At 44.9% G+C, this 22,293-nt stretch overlaps 1 protein-coding gene across 1 annotated transcript in view; it reads right to left on the reverse strand.

Moving 5' to 3' along the window:
• The window catches only part of NCKAP1L (NCK associated protein 1 like), a 45,298-nt gene that overhangs the window by 11,834 nt on the left and 11,171 nt on the right, over nt 1-22,293 (reverse strand). Inside the window, exons 10-26 of the mRNA NM_001143876.2 lie at nt 17,588-17,644; nt 17,208-17,304; nt 16,520-16,629; nt 16,212-16,344; nt 15,754-15,835; nt 15,520-15,578; nt 14,844-14,989; nt 13,592-13,724; nt 13,159-13,278; nt 10,484-10,629; nt 10,045-10,176; nt 7,055-7,273; nt 5,436-5,566; nt 2,756-2,853; nt 2,534-2,627; nt 2,298-2,380; nt 1,917-1,997 (exon numbers count right to left, since the gene is read on the reverse strand). Of these exons, the coding sequence (NP_001137348.2) occupies nt 1,917-1,997; nt 2,298-2,380; nt 2,534-2,627; nt 2,756-2,853; nt 5,436-5,566; nt 7,055-7,273; nt 10,045-10,176; nt 10,484-10,629; nt 13,159-13,278; nt 13,592-13,724; nt 14,844-14,989; nt 15,520-15,578; nt 15,754-15,835; nt 16,212-16,344; nt 16,520-16,629; nt 17,208-17,304; nt 17,588-17,644 (1,921 nt within the window). The remainder of the gene's footprint in view (nt 1-1,916; nt 1,998-2,297; nt 2,381-2,533; nt 2,628-2,755; nt 2,854-5,435; nt 5,567-7,054; nt 7,274-10,044; nt 10,177-10,483; nt 10,630-13,158; nt 13,279-13,591; nt 13,725-14,843; nt 14,990-15,519; nt 15,579-15,753; nt 15,836-16,211; nt 16,345-16,519; nt 16,630-17,207; nt 17,305-17,587; nt 17,645-22,293) is intronic.

Here is a 22,293-nt window from a genome sequence, read left to right on the forward strand (position 1 = left end):
TATAAGGCATCTACCCCTAATTGGGCTTCCCTGGTGGTTCGGCTGGTGAAGAATTCGACTGCAATGCGGAAGACTTGGGTTTGATCCCTGGGTTGGGAAGATCCCCTGGAGAATGAAAAGGCTACCCACTCCATTATTCTGGCCTGGAGAATTCCATGAACTGTATAGTCCATGGGGTCACAAAGAGTCAGACACGACTAAGCAACTTTCACTTTATTACTCTAATGACTCCCAGCATCACTGAGAGACTAATAAACCTTGTCCCTTTCACTCTGCTTCCTTTCCCTCAAAGCCAGGAGCTCTGCATTGCTTTCATCCTCTCTAGGTTTGAACGCAATGCTAAGCACGTAGAAGGCATTCAGTTAATGTTTATTGATTGACTCCTGAATTCCTCATTGTACTTAGAATCAGGTTCCCAAGATGTAGCTCCAAACACCCACACCCACAAAAGTACTTGGACTTTTGCGGTTAAGAGAAAAAGACTTCAAAATGTTCTGAGAGGACAAAGATAACTGTTTCAATAGCAGATAACTAAGTACATACATAAGTACTTTGCATAAGTACAGTATCTTATGCAAAGAACCCCACAGATATAACAGTAAACACACACCACCTACCATGCTAGACACAGAAGGTAAACCTCAGCATTCTCCTCTGCCCTGTTTAAATTCCCTACTAACTACATAACCCTGCAAGTGGCAACCGTGACCTAGGAGATGGGGGATTTGGTCCATAATCTGTGGTATTCTGGAAGAAGAAGGTGATGGTTGAAGGAAACGTCTTCACCTTTTAACCTTCTTCTCTTCTCCTCATCTTCTTGCCCCTCGGAGGTAGTAACAGAATCTCTGATGGACAAGGCCAGCCCCATCTCCACACACCTGTTTATTCTCATAGGCAGGCAGAGCCTAAAGCTCAAAGCTGCCAGGAAGATACCAGCTAGACACACTCCTGACAGACCAGAGCATTCCGCCCCAACATCAACAGCTGCCAGAAACCCGGGGCCCACAGTGAAATCCAAGCCAGGGCCTGGAGCAGCCATCCAGTGAAAAATCACCCCTCATGGCCCGTGACCACTTGGCCCTCATCTGATTTCAGGCAGAGAGAGGGGAAATTTTCACGATTCTTCTGACCTCAAGGTAAGGGAAATGGTTTTTTCTCTTAGCATCTACTTCCCGTGGGGTCGCAAAGAGTCAGACACGACTGAGCGACTGAACAACATCTTCCTGTTAACCAATTTCTTCCTCTCATAGACCTCCCTCCATTAATGGAGTCAGTTATAAGAGAAGTGCCCTGCCCTGTGCGCTGTGCAGCTGTATTTCCTGCGAAACATACTTGTTTGCTCCAGGTGATTCAAAAGGCAAGCTAGCGTGAGGAGGGCGAGGGGAAACGGATGTTTAGGTTGGGCGCTGACAGAGGCCCCTCCCCCTTTCCCCATGCCTACAGGAAATGACGCGCACACAAACCAGACCTTTTCAGAGCTGGGAGGAAGACCAGGCCAGAAAAGGAAAGGACAATCTGAGGACAGGCAGGGTGGGTGGGAATGGAAGAACCAACTTTTACAGAAAGTTCCCAGGCTCCTGACTAAAGAGGGGACTTGTCTGCACATCGTTCAGAATCTAATTTGCACATCTTAGGAGAAAACCTAGAGATACTGTGATCCTTGCCCTTACTGCTCTCCCTCCAGTAACGTTCCCCAGCCCCCAAAGGATCTCCCCAGGGCTCCCCTACTCTGAACTCTCTTCTCTGACCAAAATTCCTCCCTCCACAAAACCTCCCCAGATATTTTTCTATTGAAAACCTGGCTCTTCTTCCTGTGGTATTCTTCAGAACCCTCTCCTCCCTTCCAAGATCCTAGCTCTATCCTTTGTCAACAACAGAAATCTCCTGGTTGGATTCCACTTTGCATTCCCCGATACCTTGATATCTGTGTCTGGCGTGACAAACTCCTTCAGGCATTCGATGGGACCCATGAGAAACGGGCAGTGGGAGGAGAAAACCTGGAGGAAATAAGACAAATGAGTCCAAGGACAGAGGCCAGCACTTCAAACATAGGTGGAAACAAAAAAAGCAAAACAGGGCCTCAGCTTAGAACTTAGCCAACTTTCTGTGTTACTTCCCTTGTCACACGTCCAGATTTCTCCAGTTCATCTGTCCTCAGAGATCTTCCAGGACTTCTACCGGATTAAGCTCCTTTCTCCACAACGCTTGCCAACAACCCTCTCCACAACTTCTCACACAAGCCCCACCCAGCGCTTTATTCTGTTTATCCTGTGGCAGCCCCCCCAGCCCCCACTCACCTCTCGAAGTCCCTCTTGGGCCATGGCCCTGAAACTGAGGATAACTCCAATGATGGTCATGCGCTTCAGCACATTATCAGCCCCTGAGGAGAAAGAAGAGCATGAGAGAAGAGAATGTGGGAAAATGGCGACGGTTTTGCTTCTTCAGACCCAGCCGAGGCCTCATAGCTCCAACAACCCCTTGTGGTCCACAGTGCTTTTCCACAGTTCCTTCTCCCTTTAGGGGATGTGCTCACCTGTCAGCTGGGGCAGCAGAGAAGCCATCAAGTCCGCCTTGTTGAAGTTGGATCTGATCTGAACAAGTACATCCATGTTTTCTACCACCAGCTTCTGCAGTCAGAACAGAGACATTAAGCAAGAAAAGACGAGACCCATGGTACATCTCTCCCCAGTCTCCTAGGCCTACCCCGCTTCCCCCGAGGCTGGACCTTCTTCCCGGGGCCTTGCATCCACAGTACCTTCAGCTCCACAATTTGCGAAGTCACATGCCACATCAGGTTTTCACTCAGGAACTTCATGCCGTACGGGCCCAAGAGTTCAGCCAAGGCCCGCATCTCTGGAATAGAGTTGCAGAGGCCCCAGGTAGGACCCAGAGGGCACTGGTGCATTTGCACAATAGCTATAGGATAGTCTGAACATGTCTAATGTTTTTCAGCAAGGAAAGGAAATGGCAAGGAAGGGAAGTAGGGAGCAAATGTGGCCTGAAATCCTGCATTCATGTGACAGGTCTGGCCTGCCTGTAGGACAGTTAACCTTCTACCCACTGGCACTCACACCAAGATGTACCACAAGTGATACCTATTTACTTTTCATTCTTACAGGAATCTGGACTTTGCCAAGTCCCTTTACCTGGTACCTGGGCTTTCCTCTTGCTGTACTAGCTGCACTAGCTTTATAAGATGTAAGACCATCTCTGGGCCTCAGCTCCCTTCTCTGCAGAATGAAGAAATTAAAATCCACCCTGAATACCTCACAGAGTTGCTACTGCTGCTGCTGTTGCTAAATCACTTCAGTCGTATCCAACTCTGTGCGACCCCATAGACGGCAGCCCACCAGGCTCCCCCGTCCCTGGGATTCTCCAGGCAAGAACACTGGAGTGGGTTGCCATTTCCTTCTCCAATGCATGAAAGTGAAAAGTGAAAGTGAAGTCGCTCAGTCGTGTCCGACTCCTAGTGACCCCATGGACTGCAGCCCACCAGGGTCCTCCGTCCATGGGATTTTCCAAGCAAGAGTACTGGAGTGGGGTGCCATTGCCTTCTCCACACAGAGTTGCTAGGAGAGCATAATCAACACACATCCCCATTATCCCAACTGTTTTCCCTCTAAACCCTTCCTTCCTCCAGTCTGCTCCATTACCTTATCCCTCCCTAACCAGCCTGCTTCTGACACTTTGTGGATTAAATAAAGCCTGGCTGGGGAAATCCCATGTTGCAAACCTGAGGGACAAACTCAGACAGGAAAGAGCTCCAGCTTTGATCTCTTGCTATGGACTATCCCAGCAGAGAAAACCATAAAGACCAGAAGTAACAAGAGACGAGGAGAGGAAAGGTGAGTTTAACCTAGTTAATAAGAGTTCAGAGGGAAAGGGAAGTTGAGGCCCCCATACTCAAGGGTTTCAAGGCAGGACCAGTTGATCTCCACCTCTACCACTGACAAAAGCAGTGGAGCTGGCCACAGCAGCGGACATGGAGTCTCATGTGGAATAAAATACTAGACATTTTTAGAGTCACCTATTTATAATAGGAACAACTGAGCTGAGAACTAGGAAAGGATTTCCTAACTGGTCACCTTAAATAATGCTAAATGCTGACAGAGAGGCAGAGGGGCTGAACTACCCTTTCTGGAGAAAAGACACTCTGATCCACCAGTTTGGATCCACCTTACTCTAGTCCTCTCTAGGCTAGTAACCCTAGGGCCTCCTTCTCTATCCATCTAGCTATTTTTGCAGCAGCATTGCCCCATCACCATGGTAACCCTGGGAAATTGGGGTGGGGGTGGCAGAAGGGGAAATCAACATTGCCTCCTGCTGCTCGTCAGTTGTCAGCAAGACCTAAAGCTGATTTTAGATGCTGCCTACAGCTTGTGGGAGGAGTTGATGAGAAGGGGACATCTGAAGCCTCCAGCAGGTAGGGAGTAGGGTCAGCTCACTGATGGAGTCAGTGTGAGGGCAGGAAGAAGGCAGAGCTGGAGAATAGAGCTGCATGCTCTGCCCTCCATAACACCCCCTCCAAGGAAGGGGAAGAATGGAGAGGGCAGCATCACCGAAGCATCTACCTGTCTCAGATCCCATGCGGGGTCCATGAGAGGAAGGAGGAAGCAGCTGGATAGTTCATGAATCAGTCAGTCAAACAAATCTATTAAAAAGGATCTGCACGGCTTCAAGCCCTCTTTAAAAAGAGAATAACTTCCCAATTCATTCATGACACACTCATCTGCCTGCCTTGAGACACTAAAGCACTTTTGTGCACTGGGAAGCAGCACGACAAAGTGATTAAGCACCTGGGTTCTGGAATTTGACTGCCTTGAGATGAAATTCCAGTTCTACCATTTATGAAAGTGCAAACTTAAGCTCCGTCACCTCTGGTGTCTCAGTGTCCTCATTTGTAAAATGGGGGTAATAACAACCTCAAGGCTCTTGTGAGGAGTGAAGGAGTTAATAAATGTGAACATTCAGAACCTAGCCCACACTAAACGTCATCGGTTATGTCATCATCATTATTAAATATCAGTTACCTAAAATGTATCCCTCAGGAAGAAGATGCCACAACATGAGATCACTATTTAATAATTCCAAACATCAGAACGTCCTTACATTTATCCTTTATCCTTCATCATATGTCCTACTCTCTACTCTTTGTGGAAATGGAAAATAACCATTTACTACCCTTTGAGTGCCCCTGCCTAGCTCTTAACTCCCTTCATCCTCTCTCTCCACCATCAACCCCCAAGCCACTTCCCAATTCTGGGTCTCACTTGAAATCTCTCCTATCGTCCCTAAGGTAGAGTCTAGCAGAGATCTAGAAGAGTATAGAATGAGGCTCTGGGAAGGCAGGAGAACAAAGATGGGGTCCGTCAGTTGGGATATTGTACCCAGGAGAAAGCTCGGCTCCTTGACAGGAGACCAGACTCTGAGCTCACCAGAGACGTCAGAGAACTCCTCTGCGCTGAAGTTCTGCTCCCCCTCTCTGGGGAGGCTGATGAAGGCCTGCATGGCTGGCGAGAGGATGATGGTCCCGCTGCTCGCCTGTCTAAGCAGACTTTCTAGGTACCTGCAGGGTTGGCCAAGAGAGCACAGAAGATGAGTGTTCACTCCCTCCCTCCTACCACCACCACTGGGCTCAGGAAGAGGAACTCCACGAAAGGCTGGGGTTGGGGGAGAGACTGGGGCGGGGAAGAGGAGACAGCACAGCGCTCTAATAAACATCCCAGGCTGCTGGTTCAGAAACAACCGGCAGTGACGTGACTCCGCTTTGCCTCTCACCTGCTGGACACGGGCTGTGCTGTCAAAGGTAATGGTGGACATGCCCCAGCACCTTTTCCAGCTACTGCACACCCCGCACTCTTGGCCCTTCTCTGTCGGGTAAGACAAACCTAAGCTGACAAGACAAAAATTCCTACTAATTGGGCTCCTCCTAAATATACTTAGCCTCAACCTCCTCAATGAGAGACTAAGAGCCTAGGAGCCTGGAAGTGAGTCTCAAGTCAAACCTCCTGAGCAGAGAGAAGCCCAGTGAACACTTGTCATCCAGTCTCCAAATATCCCCTCCTGACCTCTGGGCAAGCTAAGAAGGCTTCCAGCCAATGACAGCAGAAGGCTGGGTAACCCCTGTCACTCACCCAGGCACTAGCTCTAGGGCTAGGTCTTACAGAAGTCACAAGCTAACCCGGGTAGGTCAAAACCAGCACTCAACGTGTGTTTTTTTCCCTTTTAATTTGAATTCGCTGTCAAATTTTTTAAACGGAGATTTTATATTAAAAATAATAATTTAGTGAGGCAGCAATCAGATGGTACTAAGTGGTGGCTGCCCCTTTAGAAGGGCATGCCCTTACTACTCAAAGTTCCCACCCAGCCCACAAGACCCATTTCCCTTACCTGCCAGGCCCAGCTTGATGTATGTATTGCAAACCCCATCTCAGGCTTACCCGCCTTCTCAGGGGGTTCTTTGCAGCCTGACTCATACTAAGCTGATATTGGATTAAGAGCGCCACCCAGTGGCTTAGGGAGGTAGGACTCCAGCTCCTTTACATCCTTAAAACCTCAAAGGAGGTTTGCTGATGCCTGCCCCCTCCAGTTTGGGGGAGGAGGCCCCTTTCCCTATGAAAAACACTCTACTAAACGTAATATGGTCACATTGGAAGATGAGGAGACAGTGCTCTGGAGAGAAGGTATGAGACAGAATGGTCTTCAGACGGAGAAGCTGGATGAAAAGAGAAATAAGAGAACTTCAGAAAGAGGAAGAAAGATCATTTGAAATGAAAACAGTTAAGAATCCAGAAAAGAAAGGTCAGGAACTGCAGATGAAGAGGAAAAGGGGGGTCAGTGGGTGTCACATGGAAGCTTGGAAAGAACCCTCATGGTGGAAAGAGGACATCTGAGTTTGCCCCAGCTTATAGCTCTAGTCCTCGGGCAGAAACAAGCCTCTGTTTGGGGGTCTGTGACCCTAGGAGCTGAAATGCCTGGTCCCGAGGTCCTGCCCTTAAAGGAAAAAGTGCTAACAAAAAGAGTAAGGCAGAGAGCAAGGATAAGCAACACTGACCAGTTTGTGTAGAGAGTGGTGATAGTCTGCTCCCCACTCGAGTCCAGTGGCTGAGTCTGCTGCAGGAGGGCGTTGCGGATGATTCTGGACACATCTGCACCCAAAAACTGGGCCAGTGACTGTATGAAACTGATGTAGGCTTTGACTCCTGCCAACAGCTCAGAAGGCCTGGCAATCTCCTGGGTTGTAGCATTGTAGCCAGCCAGCCACACAATGGCTCTGGGTGACAAAAACCATAATCACAGCCATAATGTCAAACATAGTTATCACACGTATACTGTGTTCTAGGTGCTGCACTACGATTTCACTACACACATTATCTCATGCAAACCTCATAGCAACCCAAAAAGGTAGGTACACTTATCATCCCCATTTTACGGTGAAGAAACCGAGACACAGAGAAGTTCAAGTGACGGAGCCAGGACTTGACTCCACTAACATTTGATTCTCAGTCACCATGTTCTTCTGGCTCCTCTAGGGAAATTTAGATCAGGTGGTAAAAGATCTAGGGTCCCAAATGCCATCCATCTAACTGTATGAGCTGTCTCATAACCTCCTGTATTCTCAGGGCCAGTGTTTGTCTTTTCTCTTTGGAAAGAATTAGTTCCAGTCACTGTCAGAAATGGAAAACCACACCCAGAAATCCTTAGATGTGCAGTGCAATGCTGAGTGGCCATGGGATGCCAGGTGGAGAGAGTGCGCCTGGCTGGCACACAGCTCCAGCCAACCTTAGAGAAGGAAGAACTGTCAGCACTGTATTATTTCAGGGGCACATCAGCAACACCGCCTCCCTCTTGGACTCCCAGACCCTTCCAAAATACCTTCCCCGGGAACCTGAGAATTCATAGTTGGACTCAGTCCTCGTCCTTCAGACTTTCTTCCCTGTTAAAATGTAAACAGGGTGATCCTGTGTTTAAGAACCTGCCTTGCAATGCAAGGAACACCAATTCAATCCCTGGTCCGGGAAGATCCCACATGCCGCAGAGCGACAGAGCCTGTGTCCCACAACTAATGAGCTCTCACTCTTTAGCCGTAACGACTGAAGACCGCATGCCTGGAGCCCGTGCCCCGCAACTAGAGAAGCCTTCACACCGGAACAAAGAGTAGCCCCCGCCTGCTCCAACTAGAGAAAGCCCACGCGTGGCAATGGAGACCAAAAATTAAATAAATAAACAACTATAAAAACAACGATAATAAAAAATGTAAACAGTAGGAGAAAAAGGAACATCAGACCTTGTCAACACTTGCTTTTGTCAGTCATCAGCACATTAATATGAATGAGTCCATCAGGTCCTCCCTAAAGCCACAGGTGTTTGGGAGTTTTGTTTGTTTTGCATTTTTGGAAAAATGTTTATGGGGCGGAGGAGGGGAAGAGGAGCACCTGCTTCCCGGATGAAAAGGAGAAGGAAAACCATTTGAGGGAAAATACTATGGAAAGGACAGATGCAAGCCTAATCTATTTTAGAGTTCTCATTGAGGCCAAACCTTTAGGCCAACTTCGGGGCTTTAGGAGCAAGAGTGTCAATGAAGAAAGAATTAGAGATGTTCAGGAAAAACTAAAATATCAAAAAAAAAAAAACCTAAAATATCACACCTATGCTGCTCCAGGGCCTAGAAACCACTGCCAGTTTCTGAAGGTTCGCACGTGGGTGATTATCAAATTGTCATCTTGACATTTTATATGTGCCTGAGGCACTTACTTCCATGTAGCTAAAGTGTAAGGTATGAAAACAAATTTTACTGTCACCAAGGCAAAAACCTAATTGAAAAAACAAGCCTGCATCTCCTACAATCCAGGTACGGACTCCTGACTATTCTCCCTACTTCTATCCTTGCCCCTGCTCAAAGCCTGCCGAGCCTCCCTGTCTCACTCAGAATCAAAGCCAGAGTCCTGAGGGTGGCATAGAGGCAGCTGAGCCGTCTGTCTGCCCCTCCTCCAGCCTCTCTGACCTCGCGTCCTACCAGTTTCCCCCCTGCTCGCTCATACTGGCCTCCACCATGCTCACTGAATATACCAGGCACGCTCCCACCTCAGACCCTTCACACTTGCTGCTTCCTCTGCCTAGAATGTTCTTTGCGCAGACAGTCACCCACTTAGCTTTCTCAATTCCTTCAGGGAGTTCGTTCAAATGTCACTTTCTCAAGCAGGCCTTCCCTGGCCACCCTACGTAAAATTCTACCACCGCCGCCACCGCTATACCCTTCCTATCTCCTTCTCCTGCCTTTCTAGCGCTTATCATTTTCTAATCTAATACTCTATATCCGATGTTCTCATTTTGTCTCTCCCATTAGAAGGAAACTTCACGTGGCCAGGAATCTTTATTCCTTTTGTATACTGCTGTATCAACAGCTTAGGGAACGCTGCCAACAGACAGTAGATGTTCAATAAATACTTGCTGAATGAATGGGTGAATATACTAGTATACATATTGTAAAAAGAAACACAGAAGACTAGCAGATTACTCATAAAAACTTCTTCCCCTCATTCCCTAATTTGCTGACTATAGTGCCCAATTTCAATACAAGGAATGTTCCTGCAAATTTCGGGGGCAACAGAATGAGAGGCAAAGTTGGGGGAAGGGAACTTATTTCGTTGAGGCCTATATATGTCACTCAAGATTATCTTTAACGCTCTACCGATTCTCAATTACAGGTAATTCTCATAACAAGGTAAATATCATTATCTTTACTTTATAGGGTAGGAAATTGAGGCTCAAAAGATAGATAACCTGCTCTGGCGTCTTAGTGAAGAGCATCAACACAGCTCTGCTGACTGCAGAGGCCCCATTCACTCTACTAAACCATTTCTGGTTGTCTATCAAAATAACCTATAAAGGTTTGGGGTTCTCTTCATTTATTTGTTTTAAATAGAGATGCCTAGGACCTATGCCGGATTAGCTGCTTCAGAATGACCACCAAGATGGAGCTAATGCAACCCAACTTTGAGCACTACCATACTAAGCAAAGAGAAGACAAGGAAAGAGTGATACCTGTTGAATCTGGCCTCCAGGTGGCTGCTGAGATACTCAGAAGGGAAGATGGTGTGTTCAAACACAGAGAAGCTCTGTACATGATTCATTGTCAGTGCCAACTCCGTCAAGTTCAGGTGTAGCTTGTCCATGCTGGGTAAAATTAAGAAAGCAAAATGAGCCTCATTACAGGTCTGGCCCTGCCTGCTAGTAGCTGGGGAGGATCTGTCAGGCCCATCACTCCTGGATCCCTTTCATCTTCTCAAAAAACTCATCCTAGAACAGTACACGTTAATGCTGACTTCAAACGCAAAGGAGAAAATTCACATTGAATTGCTTTTCCATATCTGCCATTCCCCACCACCACTTCCGCTCCCCTTTGCTGGCATCACTTTCTCTCTTCCCTGCCATCCCTTCCTTGAGATAGTGCTGGCTGGCTCTTCAGGGCGCAGGGCCTCACTTGGTGACAACGCTGCGGTTTTTCCGGTGGCTCTCCGCTCCTGGCTTGTCCCTCTCAGGCTCTCCTTTTCTGGGAGCCTGCCTCTGCTTCATGGTTTTCTTGTTCTTGGCCTTGCTGATGGTGGTGGCACAGTGCTTCGGGAGAAGCTTTAGAAGCAAACACACATGAATGGAAAAATGAGATTCCTTCCTCAAACTGCCGAGTAGTCCACCTGACAGTTACAAGCAGGTCCTTCCACTATTGCCTGTTCTTTGCTTGCTCTGCCTTTCTCTCTCTTTCTGTCCATGCATCTCTTTCTCTATTGGGGGCCTACCTAGCACATGCTCACCTCTGTTAGCTTTCATTAAATATCTACCCATGTTTAGCTTCAGAGTTTCAAGATGGCAACTTCCTTCAGGGACCAGATCATCAATTCCCCCATCCACTTCCTGAGAGAAAGTCTTTCCTAGTGGAAAATTTCTAGTAGAAAGAATCTAAGAGCTCCACTCAATTGTGCTTTCAGGGGTCTTCCAACCTAGGAAGATGGTCTGTTTTTTTGCTAGTGTGGAACTACCATCTCGCTTGCTATATTCCTTCATAGCCTGTCACATGGATATGGAACATGGACAGACACCCCCACTACCACAACCCTCCAAAGACTCAGAGGTCACAACGTGGCCAGCACTCTTTCCACTTCTTTTTTTCTATAATTGTATGTATTTATTTTTGGCTGTGCTGGATCTTCATTGCTGCACGGGCTTTTCTCTAGTTGCGGGGAGTGAGGGCTACTCTCTAGCTGTGGTGCGCAGGATTCTCATTGTGGTGGCTTTTCCTGTTGCAGAGCACAGGCTCTGGAGCACTCAGGCTCAGTAGTTGTAGGGCATGGGCTCAGTAACTGTGGCTCCTGGGCTCTAGAGCACAGGCTCAATAGCTGTGGTGCATGAGCTTAGCAGCTCTGAGGCATGTGGGATCTTGCCAGACCAGGGATTGAACCCATGTCTCCTGCATTGGCAGGCGGATTCTTTGCCACTGAGCTACCAGGGAAGCCCCTACATCTTCTTTTAAAAAAAAAAAAAAAAAAGATACTACATTTCTTGTTACTTAAACATCAATCCTGCATCTCTTCTCTTTAACAAGATACCCCCATTAGCCATACAGAAAATATAAGATAGAATTATATATTCAGATCTCTCCTTCAAGGTAATCACTCTGGAATTCTCTCCATTTAGTCCAATGACACTGAGTATGTGCCGAGCAAGACTGGAAACTCCTCATTTGGAATTACTCTTACAATAGGATAATAGCCATGATTAAGCTGGTTTTCTTACTTTATAGTCACAATTGGTTTTTTTTAAAGTTCAAGTTCCTACTATTTCTAAAAAAAATCAGGTCTACCATGATGGGCAAAGATGTGTCAACCCTGAAATTATGCAACAGGGTCTGTGGGTAGATTCTGAAAGTAATTCCAAAAAATGTAGCTCCATTAGTAATGCAACATCATTAATTATTTATTCAAAATGACAACTTTGGAGGGGCCAATATCCATTTGCAAAAGTTTTGTTGTGTGTGAAAATAATACTCACATTATGTTTCAGTCACCCCTGACCCAGCACTGAGCAAGTATCTTTAACTGTGTGCTTTTGCGTGTATAGTAGGTATTCAAGTTGAGTGATGAATATACCCATAATTGTTTACATATCTTCTTTGCATTAATTATTTAAATGTCTTTCAAACATGTATTTGTACTTCTTTTTCCCTTAGACTGGAACATTTCCCAAGGGCCAGAACTGTGTACCTTTCCATCCCAAAACCCCAGCACAGGCCTTAGTGCCCAAAAAATACCAAATAATAGAGCAGCTAACATCTATTGAGAATTACATACCAAATACTTAACATACTCTATTTCATTTCATCTTTATGCTACTTCTACTAATAAATTATTTTTATCCACATTTTACATATGAGAAAATGGGAAGGTTCAGTAATAATATAACTGGGCATATGTATACACACACACACACACGCACACGCTCACACACACAACCTGACTCCCCTCCTACCAAAGTTGCTACAAAGCCTGACTCAAACCCAGGAAGCCTGGGTAGTCTAGGAAACCTGAAGGACTCCAGGGCAACAGCAGAACGAGTCCCTCATTTTCAAATGTTCTATAAATTTAGGTTGAGCTAATCATGACCAGGTGCTATGAGTCAGTCAAGGGAGGGGAGGGGAAAACAACAAAGACATAAAAGCAACCCTGAAGATAAACACAGAGGAGGTGCCTGAAAATGTTCAGATAGCTGCAGATTAGGGTGCAGATGGACAGTACAGTGAGACAAGACAGGTGATCTGGGGGCCGTTGTTCTAAGTATGTGTATGCAGGGCAGAGAGAGGAGGAGAAGCAAATTAGAAAGTTAACTCATCTCTTGAAACTCTTCAGATGAAAGACCAGATTTTGCTGAAGTGCAACTGTTCAAATAAGGGTATTTTTAGACACTTCTATCAAGTCCCAAGGGAGTAAAGATTAAAGGGATGACACTAAGAAAAGAAGCCTGCCATAAACTCATGCATACAAAAGCCCTAGCCCTACCTGAAAGGCTTAGAGAACTTGGTATTTGAGAAGAAGACAGAGGTAGATAGCAAGAAGGCATGGTGGAGTAGCAGAGGGGAGACTGAAACAGAGAGAGGGCTGAACCCACCTGCTCACTCAGGTTTCGCTGTTCAGCACAGATCTCCAGGACGCAGTTGCTAGTCTGCTTGGCCAGCTCTTCCAGGAAGGAGTTGCAGTGATGAAGGCCATGGTTCTTCAGGTGAGGGTACTGTGGGAAAGAGGACCCAAGCAAGAAAGTGTCATCACCAAGACAGCCGTGTCTTCCACATAATACTGTTCTGACCCCAGCCTGAGCCACCCACTTCTACAGAAGAAGAAAATGAGACCCAGAGAGAGGACACCCTGCACATAAAGCTGAGACATTCAGGGACTTGCACCAGATATCTACGGGGCCAAAAGATACCCAGGTATCTATGGGTACCCTTCCTGGGGCCAAAATCAACCCCTGAAACTGCGTTTTGAGGGAATAATAATGAGACATGGTTAGAGGGATGACAGGGTTTGGAGCTCAGGACACGCACCTCCTCCGGGCACATCTCATGCGTGCAGTGGACAAAGTGAGCACAGATGAGGGGGAAAGCAATGGCGTAACGGAACATGGCGGGTTCCTCCAGGGTCACAGCAAACATCTTCTCGAAGGTACGGAGATGAAAGCTATGGAACAGACAAGGAGACTCAGGACCAGGGTTTAGGAGCTGCTTCCTCTGAGGTGGAGAGAATATTGATTCTTTCAACAAAAGTTTTTTTAAAACTTTTTACTTTGTACTGGAGTATAGCCAATTAACAATGTTGTGATACTTTCAGGTGGACAGCAAAGAGACTCAGCCATACATATACATGTATCCATTCACCCCCAAACTCCCCTCCCTGAACAAATATTTATTGATATTCATCCCTCCCTCTTTAAATTCCCTACTCTTAAAGCAGAGAGAAAACCAAGAAACTCAACCCTTTCAGTCTTTTTTTTAACTGGATCCCAGGGCAGGCTAGTAATGTCTCCTTCCCTTTTCTTGTACAAAATTGCTATTCTTTCCCCAGAACCCCTGCATGATTTGAGCCCTGATTTAGAAGCCTCTCAATACTACTAATCTATATCCGTCCCAAAATTTGACACTTAGGCTCCAGAAAACTTTCTCAGTAATTCCATGAGACTGATCTTTCCCCAATCCTGTATCCTCTCAATGGCATGCATATTTGCCATTATTATGTCCTTTTCACATGTGGGTATTATACCTTCCTAACCATGCAGGATGCAGACAGCAGAGCCAACATATTGTATTGTATGTTTGATTCCTCAAAGGGTAGAGTTATGCACAACAGTGGTCACTGAGTAAAGGCCAAATGATACCTAAGTAAGACAATCATGTGCACTCTCTAAAGGCCCTGTTCCCCAGCCCTCCCAATTATTTTCAGTCATCTCCACTAAACTTCCACCTTTTCCATGTCTCTTTTAAATTACAAGGTCCAAAAAAAAAGATGCTAAAGAAGTTTCCAAAGATAACAATGAAGAACAGACAATTGATGAATTATCCCAGAGAAGTCAAGACTGTGTGGAGTCCAACTGGCTTCCCTAAAGAAAGCCAGCACAAAAGGGAATCAGCTTCAAATTCCTACCATTTGATAAGAACTGGAATGAAGAAACCGTGGAGTTATAGCATCTGCCTCTAAAGAGATCTCAAAGAAAACAAGTCTTCCCAGTGTCTGGGGGAATTAGAGTGCTCCACAGAGGCCAGGCAAGAGATTAGGTTAATTGATAAAGAGCTCAGGACATACCAGAAAGTAGATAAATCAGAAGTTTCCACCAGCATATTCTCTACTGAGTCCAGCATTCGGGAGTGAAAGACAATGAGGTTCATCACCTTGGCTAAGTCTGGGTTCTCATGCAAGTGCAGGGGAGCCTTAGCCACACTGGTATATGCCTATGGTTGGAGGTGGGAAAAGGGGGGAGAAGAACAAGACAAATGAAAAAGACTCCCCAGTCTTGGGACTACAGTTTGACTGAGATTTGTCCCATCCAATCAGCAGTTTTTATTCCATACAGCAGAACTTTGGAGTTAAAAAGAGGAGGAAGGGGAGTTTCCTGGTGGTTCAGTGACTCAGTGGTAACGAATCCATCTGCCAATACAGGAGACACAGGTTTGACCCCTGGTCTGGGAAGATCCCACATGCTGCACGCGGAACAACTAAGCCCATGCTCCACAATTATTGAGCCTGTGCTCTAGAGCCTGGGACCCACAACTACTGAAGCCCACGTGCCCAAGGACCCATGCTCTGCAACAAGAGAAGCCACTGCAATGAGAAGCCCACGCACCACAACTAGAGAAAAACCCATTCAGCAATGAAGATCCAACACAGCCAAAAAATAAATAAAATTCTAAAAAAGAGAGGGGGGGATTGTAAGTAAGGAAAAACCTTAAGAATGGGGGACCATTCTCAGAAGCAAACCTACCTGTAGACGGAACCAGTCTAGTCTCAATCCAGAAAATTCAAATTTTTCTCCATTATCAACTGCAAGAAAAACAGAAGTTTCAAAGGAAATAATAAAACAGCACCTCTATCCAATTGCACGAAATGGTAGGTCCTCTTCAAAGTCATCTCGGCTACTCCCTGGCTCAAGAGACCCATATTTCTAGAGAAAAAAATGTTCGCCTTCACTCTTTCTCCCCCTCTTCCCTCCAGTTACCTTGTTTGAGATTCAGAGAGGAGAGGGTACTGACGAATGAGGACATTATGATGGACTCCTCCTCAGGACACACGGACAGGTTCTAAAAGAGAAGGTGGAGTCAAGGGGGCATAAGTTTCACCAGGAGAGAAACGAGGACCACAGGGCTTGGCCAGTATATGAAGGTAGAAGGAACTGCCAAGTGTCACAAACAAAAAAGAGCCAAGCAAAACACAGCAGAAACTCCCTGAGTTCAATGCTAACATCCAACTGCCCTTTATTTTCTCTCCTGTTAGCATCACTTGGGAGGAAAATTACTAAGATTACTAGTCCTTTTTTTAAATTTTAACAAACGTAAAGGAGGAAATTGGGCTTTTGACACACAATCTACAGAGCATGAGATTCAGTCAAGGTGACCCCCAGAGAAAAATGACCAGGGATCACCCCCAAATTTCCAAAGTATCATCAACTAAACATACTTGAATGATGTCACTGAGCACAAGAGCATCAAATCTGGCCAGGTACTGAAGGTGGTACTGCTGAATCACCTTGACATGTCTTCGGACCAGAGCCCTAACCTCCTCCAACAGGAAAAGCAGTTCTGCAATGCTCCTGCAAAGTCGAGGATGAGAACAGAGGGCAGTGTGAGACTGAAAATATGACCTGAGACAAAGACAGTGGCAACAGGGCAGAAACTGAGACCTCCCGAGGTCATCTGATGCACCACTCCCCGTCCCTTTTCCCAGTCCGTCTAAAGTCAAGATTCTTAACTATGCCAAGAACTAACGAGTCAACGTAGTCCTCAGGCGTCTTCGTCTTGGTGACATTTTCTGTGTGGCGAACCAGCCAAGTGACTTCATCACGAATGAAGGACAGGGCCATGAAAGCAAAAAGGGCCTATGGAGGGGACAGAGACTATGAGGATTTTCAACTTTAGAAATGGATTTCAAAGCACAGAGAAAACCATCATGAAAATGTGCTTATAGATACAACTGTGTAGCCATACCAACAACAGTGTCCAACATTAAACACAGAGACCCACAAAAAAAGCATCCTACGAGAATCAGACCTATATATACGTTGACATGAGCTCACAATACCACCTTATCAAATTAAATTTTAGAAATATTTACTAGGTCAATACCACCTTATCAAATTAAATTTTAGAAATATTTACTAGGTCAATACCACCTTATCAAATTAAATTTGTAAAATATTTACTAGGTATTTATGTGGTTTAAAAAAAAAAGCAAGCTCTGTCTTTAATTAGCTCACACTCAAATAGAGGATAAGGCAAGTATGCAAATAACTATAACATATGATACTGTATGATAGTGCCCAAAAGAGAGATACAACAAGTTTTAGGGTACTCCAAGAAGATTCAAGGGAACCACACACTCAAACAGAACAAAAAACTTAGAAATGCAGAAACTCAGGAATGCCAAATCATGCTTCCCTTCCTCTCTTTCTCTTGCCTTGGGACCCAGTAGTCCTGGTTCATCGGTTAACACAGTCTCCAGCTCCTTCACAGCTATTCGCAGAAACTGGCGCCGTTGAGAGTGAAACTGGCCACTGAGGAAAGAAAGCAGAAACTAGAGAATATTGCCTCTCCTACCCTCAAAAATCCTCCAAACGCAGAGCAGACGAGATCTACCTTTAGGAAGGGGTGTCAGCCAGGAGGAAGGTTCAAGGCCACAATTAGAAAGGAAGGAAACACAAGACCCTGTGGGGCAACAGCGAGTTCTTGGGTTGAGACAATAAATCTGTACAGAAATAGGGGTAGCTTGGGTAACAGCAAAGGTCAGGAGAGATGCCTATTCCATCCCTTCTGGAAGAGCTCATTCTTTGCCTTTACCTGTTTGCAATTGCATGTTCCTTGCTTTCCTTTATGTCGGCCACTCGCTTGCCATACCTGAGAATTGATACAAGCACAGAAGGGTTGGCCACACCTCCAGTTAGAGTCCTCGTCCCACCTTCCCAGTCCTCGGAGATTCCAAACTACAGTCTGCAGGAAGCATGGACAGCGCTCACCATCAGAATCTTTCTAAACACTACTTTTAACCCCAGCCTACTAATAAGAGACTCATGTCACTTCAGTTCAGTCAGTACAGTTGCTCAGTCACGTCCGAGTCTTTGCAACCCCATGAACTGCAGCGCACCAGGCCTCCCTGTCCATCAACAACTGCCGGAGTCCACCCAAACCCATGTCCATTAAGTCGGTGATGCCATCCAATCATCTCATCCTCTGTCGTCCCCTTCTCCTCCTGCCCTCAATCTTTCCCAGCATCAGGGTCTTTTCAAATGAGTCAGCTCTTCACATCAGGTGGCCAAAATATTGGAGTTTCAGCTTCAACATCAGTCCTTCCAATGAACACCCAGGACTGATGTCCTTTAGTATGGACTAGTTGGATCTCCTTACAGTCCAAGGGACTCTCAAGAGTCTTCTCCAACACCACACTTCAAAAGCATCAATTCTTTGGCGCTCAGCTTTCTTTATAGTCCAACTCTCACATCCATACATGACTACTGGAAAAACCATAGTCTTGACTAGACGGATCTTTGTTGGCAAAGTAATGTTTAAATATGCTGTCTAGGTTGGTCATAACTTTCCTTCCAAGGAATAAGTGTCTTTTAATTTCATGGTTGCAATCACCATCTGCAGTGGTTTTGGAGCCCAAAAAAATAAAGTCTGTCACTGTTTCCATTGTTTCTCCATCTATTTGGCATCAAGTGATGGGACCAGATGCCATGATCTTCGTTTTCTGAATGTTGAGTTTTAAGCCAACTTTTTACTCTCCTCTTTCACTTTCATCAAAAGGCTCTTTAGTTCTTCTTCACTTTCTGCCATAAAGGTCATGTCATCTGCATATCTGAGGTTATTGATATTTCTCCCGGCAATCTTGATTCCAGCTTGTGCTTCATCCAGCCCAGCATTTCTCATGATGTACTCTGCACATAAGTTAAATAAGCAGGGTGACAATATACAGCCTTGACGTACTCATTTTCCTAGTTGGAACCAGTCTGTTGTTCCATGTCCAGTTCTAACTGTTGCTTCCTGACCAGCATATAGGTTTCTCAAGAGGGAGGTCAGGTGGTCTGGTATTCCCATCTCCTTCAGAATTTTCCACAGTTTATTGTGATCCACACAGTCAAAGGCTTTGGCATAGTCATGCCACTTAAAGATTATCTAGTTCTCATCATTATTTTTCAGATGAAGAAAATAATACCTAGGAAAGAAAAATGGCTTGCCCAAGGTCACATAGGGTTTAAATGAGGAGGTAGAGAATAGATTTCTTGTCCTGTGCTCCTGCCTTGACACCTTCAGGCTAAAGGACTTTTCCAGGTTTGAAGGCAATACAAAGAAGCAGCGCATCAATATGACACAGGCCCTGCTCTCAAGTAAAAGTAGTTATTCCAGCTGGGTCCCCTTCCCACCTCCTCTTAGAATTTAACTTCCTCAATTGTCCTTTGATCACTGTAATCCTCCACTCTCCCCACCGGTTTATTCTCTTCTCCCAACACGTCTCCCTAAGAATTAGGACCCTCAACTGACCCTGACCATCTACTGAACTCTGCCCATTCCCCTTATACCACCAATCTCCTCCAGAGACACCTTTATTCTTTTTCACCTCACCTTTCACTGACCCTTGAAGCCCATATGACCTCAGACAATAAACAAATTGCTCTCTTTAAGGTCACCATCAACTTCTGGATCACCACATTCAATGGCCTTTTCATTGTTCTTTGTTTATCTGCAATATCTGACTCTCTTAACCATATCTCTTTTTCTCTCCTAGTGGCCCATGCTCAAACGTCCCACACCACTGTAGGCTCTGTGTTCTCTATGTCCCTTAGATCTGTTTTCTCTTGTCCTGCATCTGTTGCCACCATGTTAGTCGAATTTATTATAATCTTTCATTTCTCTTCTCCAGACCACCTCATTACTGAGCTTAGCACAGAATCAAAGAAATGTAGAGTAGGAAATCATAGTAGTCAAATCAGGATTCAACTCCACAGCATTCCTGGTGGGTAGTCATTTCATCCTCTACCTGGTACGATGGAAAGCAAGAGGATTAAGAGTCAAAAAAATCTGGAATGATTTCCTAATTCCATCTGCTACTAACCAAGTGACCTTGAGACTGAGCCTCCATTTTCTCATTTGTAAAAGAAGATATTGGGACTTCCGTGGCAGTCTAGGGGTTAAGACTCCGCCCTTCTACTGCAGAGTCTAGATGCAGGTTCAATACCTGGTCAGGGAACTAAGATCCCGTATGCTGTGTGCCATGGCCAGAAAAAAAGAAAGACAATATTAATATATATGCCTGAGTATAAGTAATGTGCAGATCAAATTAGATCATTTATGTCAAAGAATTCCCTAAACAATAAGTCTTACATGTTACTGTTGTTCTGAATGATGGGAAACTAAATACCCTTCAAACATCCCTTCCAATCCCTAGAAGCAGGAATCATTAGAGAGTTTTTCTGCATGTCAGTATCAATTTACCTCCTGTAACTCCTAATTATTAATCTTAGATTTACTCTCTCAAACCTTGAAATGAGTTTTAATGATAATACTCAGTTGTTGAAAGTATGAGGAATAAGTATTCTCACAGACTGTTGATAATACATCTATTTGGAGGACAATTTGGCAAGAGGTATTAAAATTTGAAATATGCACATCCTTTAACCCAGAAAATCCACTTCTAAGAATTTACCCTATAGAAATGTTCACAAAGATACATGTCTAAAGATACGCATTACAACAGTATCTGTAAAGGCTTTTTTAAAAGTGGGGGAGAGGTATAGTTCAAATGTCCATCAATAGTGGATTGGATTAATAAATTATGTTACAACCACATAAGGAAATACTATTTGACTCTTAAAAAGAATAAATGCCTATAGACTGATATGCAAAGATATACAAAATACAGTAAGTTTTTTTTAAAAACTTCACAATATAATGTAGAATATGGATCCATTGCTTTTTATCAATTGCTTATATAAGGCTAAAAATAAACACACCCCTCTATATGTTCATATATATTCACAAGCATCTAGAGGATATGCACCAAAATATTTGGGGACATGAGATTGTAGTCAACTCCCTCTTGGTATTTTTTACATTTCTGGTGTTAGTTTTGCAACTACAAAGATAATAAAGGTATTTGACCCCTTCCTTAATCCCTTACCTTCTTCTCATTATAACCCTGTCTCTATTCTTCCCTTCAAGGTCAAACTTCTTAAAAGAGTTACTTACTAAATTGCTCATCTCCTATTTGGTCCTAAACTCACTGCAATCCAGGTTTTGATCTCAATACTCAATTGAAGTTATCCATATGCAGGTCAGGAAGCAACAGAGAACTGGACATGGAAAAACAGATTGGTTCCAAATCGGGAAAGGACTACGTCAAGGCTGTATGTTGTCACCCTGCTTATTTAACTTATATGCAGAGTACATCATAAGAAATGCTGGGCTGAATGAAGCACAAGCTGGAATCCAGATTGCCAGGAGAAATATTAATAACCTCAGATATGCAGATGACACAACCTTTATGGCAGAAAGCGAAGAACTGGAGCTTCTTGAAAGTGAAGAAAGAAAGTGAAAAAGTTGGCTTAAAACTCAACATTCAAAAACTAAGATCATGGCATCTGGTCCCATCACTTCATGGCAAATAGATGGAGAAACGGTGGAAACAATGACAGACTTTATTTTGGGGGGGCTCCAAAATCACTGCAGATGGTGACTGCAGCCATGAAATTAAAAGACACTTGCTCCTTGGAAGGAAAGTTATGACCAACCTAGACAGCATATTAAAAAGCAGAGACATTACTTTGCCAGCAAAAGTCCACCTTGTCAAAGCTATGGTTTTTCTAGTAGCCATGTATGGATGTGAGAGTTGGACTATAAAGAAAGCTGAGCACCCAAGAATTGATGCTTTTGAACTGTGGTGTTGGAGGATACTCTTGAGAGTCCCTTGGACTGCAAGGAGATCCAACCAGTCCACCCTAAAGGAAATCAGCCCTGAATATTCATTGGAAGGACTGATGCTGAAGCTGGAACTCCAATATTTTGGCCACCTGATGAGAAGAGCCAACTCACTGGAAAACACCCTGATGCTGGGAAAGATTGAAGGTGGGAGTAGAAGGGGATGACAGAGGATGAGATGGTTGGATGACATCACCAATGCGATGGACATGAGTTTGAGTAGGCTCCGGGAGTTGGTAATGTACAGGGAGGCCTGGCGTGCTGCAGTCCATGAGGCTGCAAAGAGTCAGACATGACTGAGTGACTGGACTGAACTGAACTGAACAAGAAGGGGACTAAGACCATCTTTACAAATAAATTAAATAAACATTTTCCAGTTCTCATTTGACCTCTCAAACATAGATAATCAGTCCTTTCTTCTTGACATGTCTTCTTCCCTTGCCTTGGTTATTCCTCTCATTGATTTCTCTGCCTCTGCTGGCCCTTACATTTCAATGTCTCAGAGGTTCTATCCCAGTGTTTTCTCACTTCACACATTCTCTGTGAGTAATCTCACCTACGCCCAAGGCTTTGAT

The sequence above is a fragment of the Bos taurus genome, chromosome 5, assembly GCF_002263795.3.
Source record: "Bos taurus isolate L1 Dominette 01449 registration number 42190680 breed Hereford chromosome 5, ARS-UCD2.0, whole genome shotgun sequence".
Lineage (NCBI taxonomy): Eukaryota > Metazoa > Chordata > Mammalia > Artiodactyla > Bovidae > Bos > Bos taurus.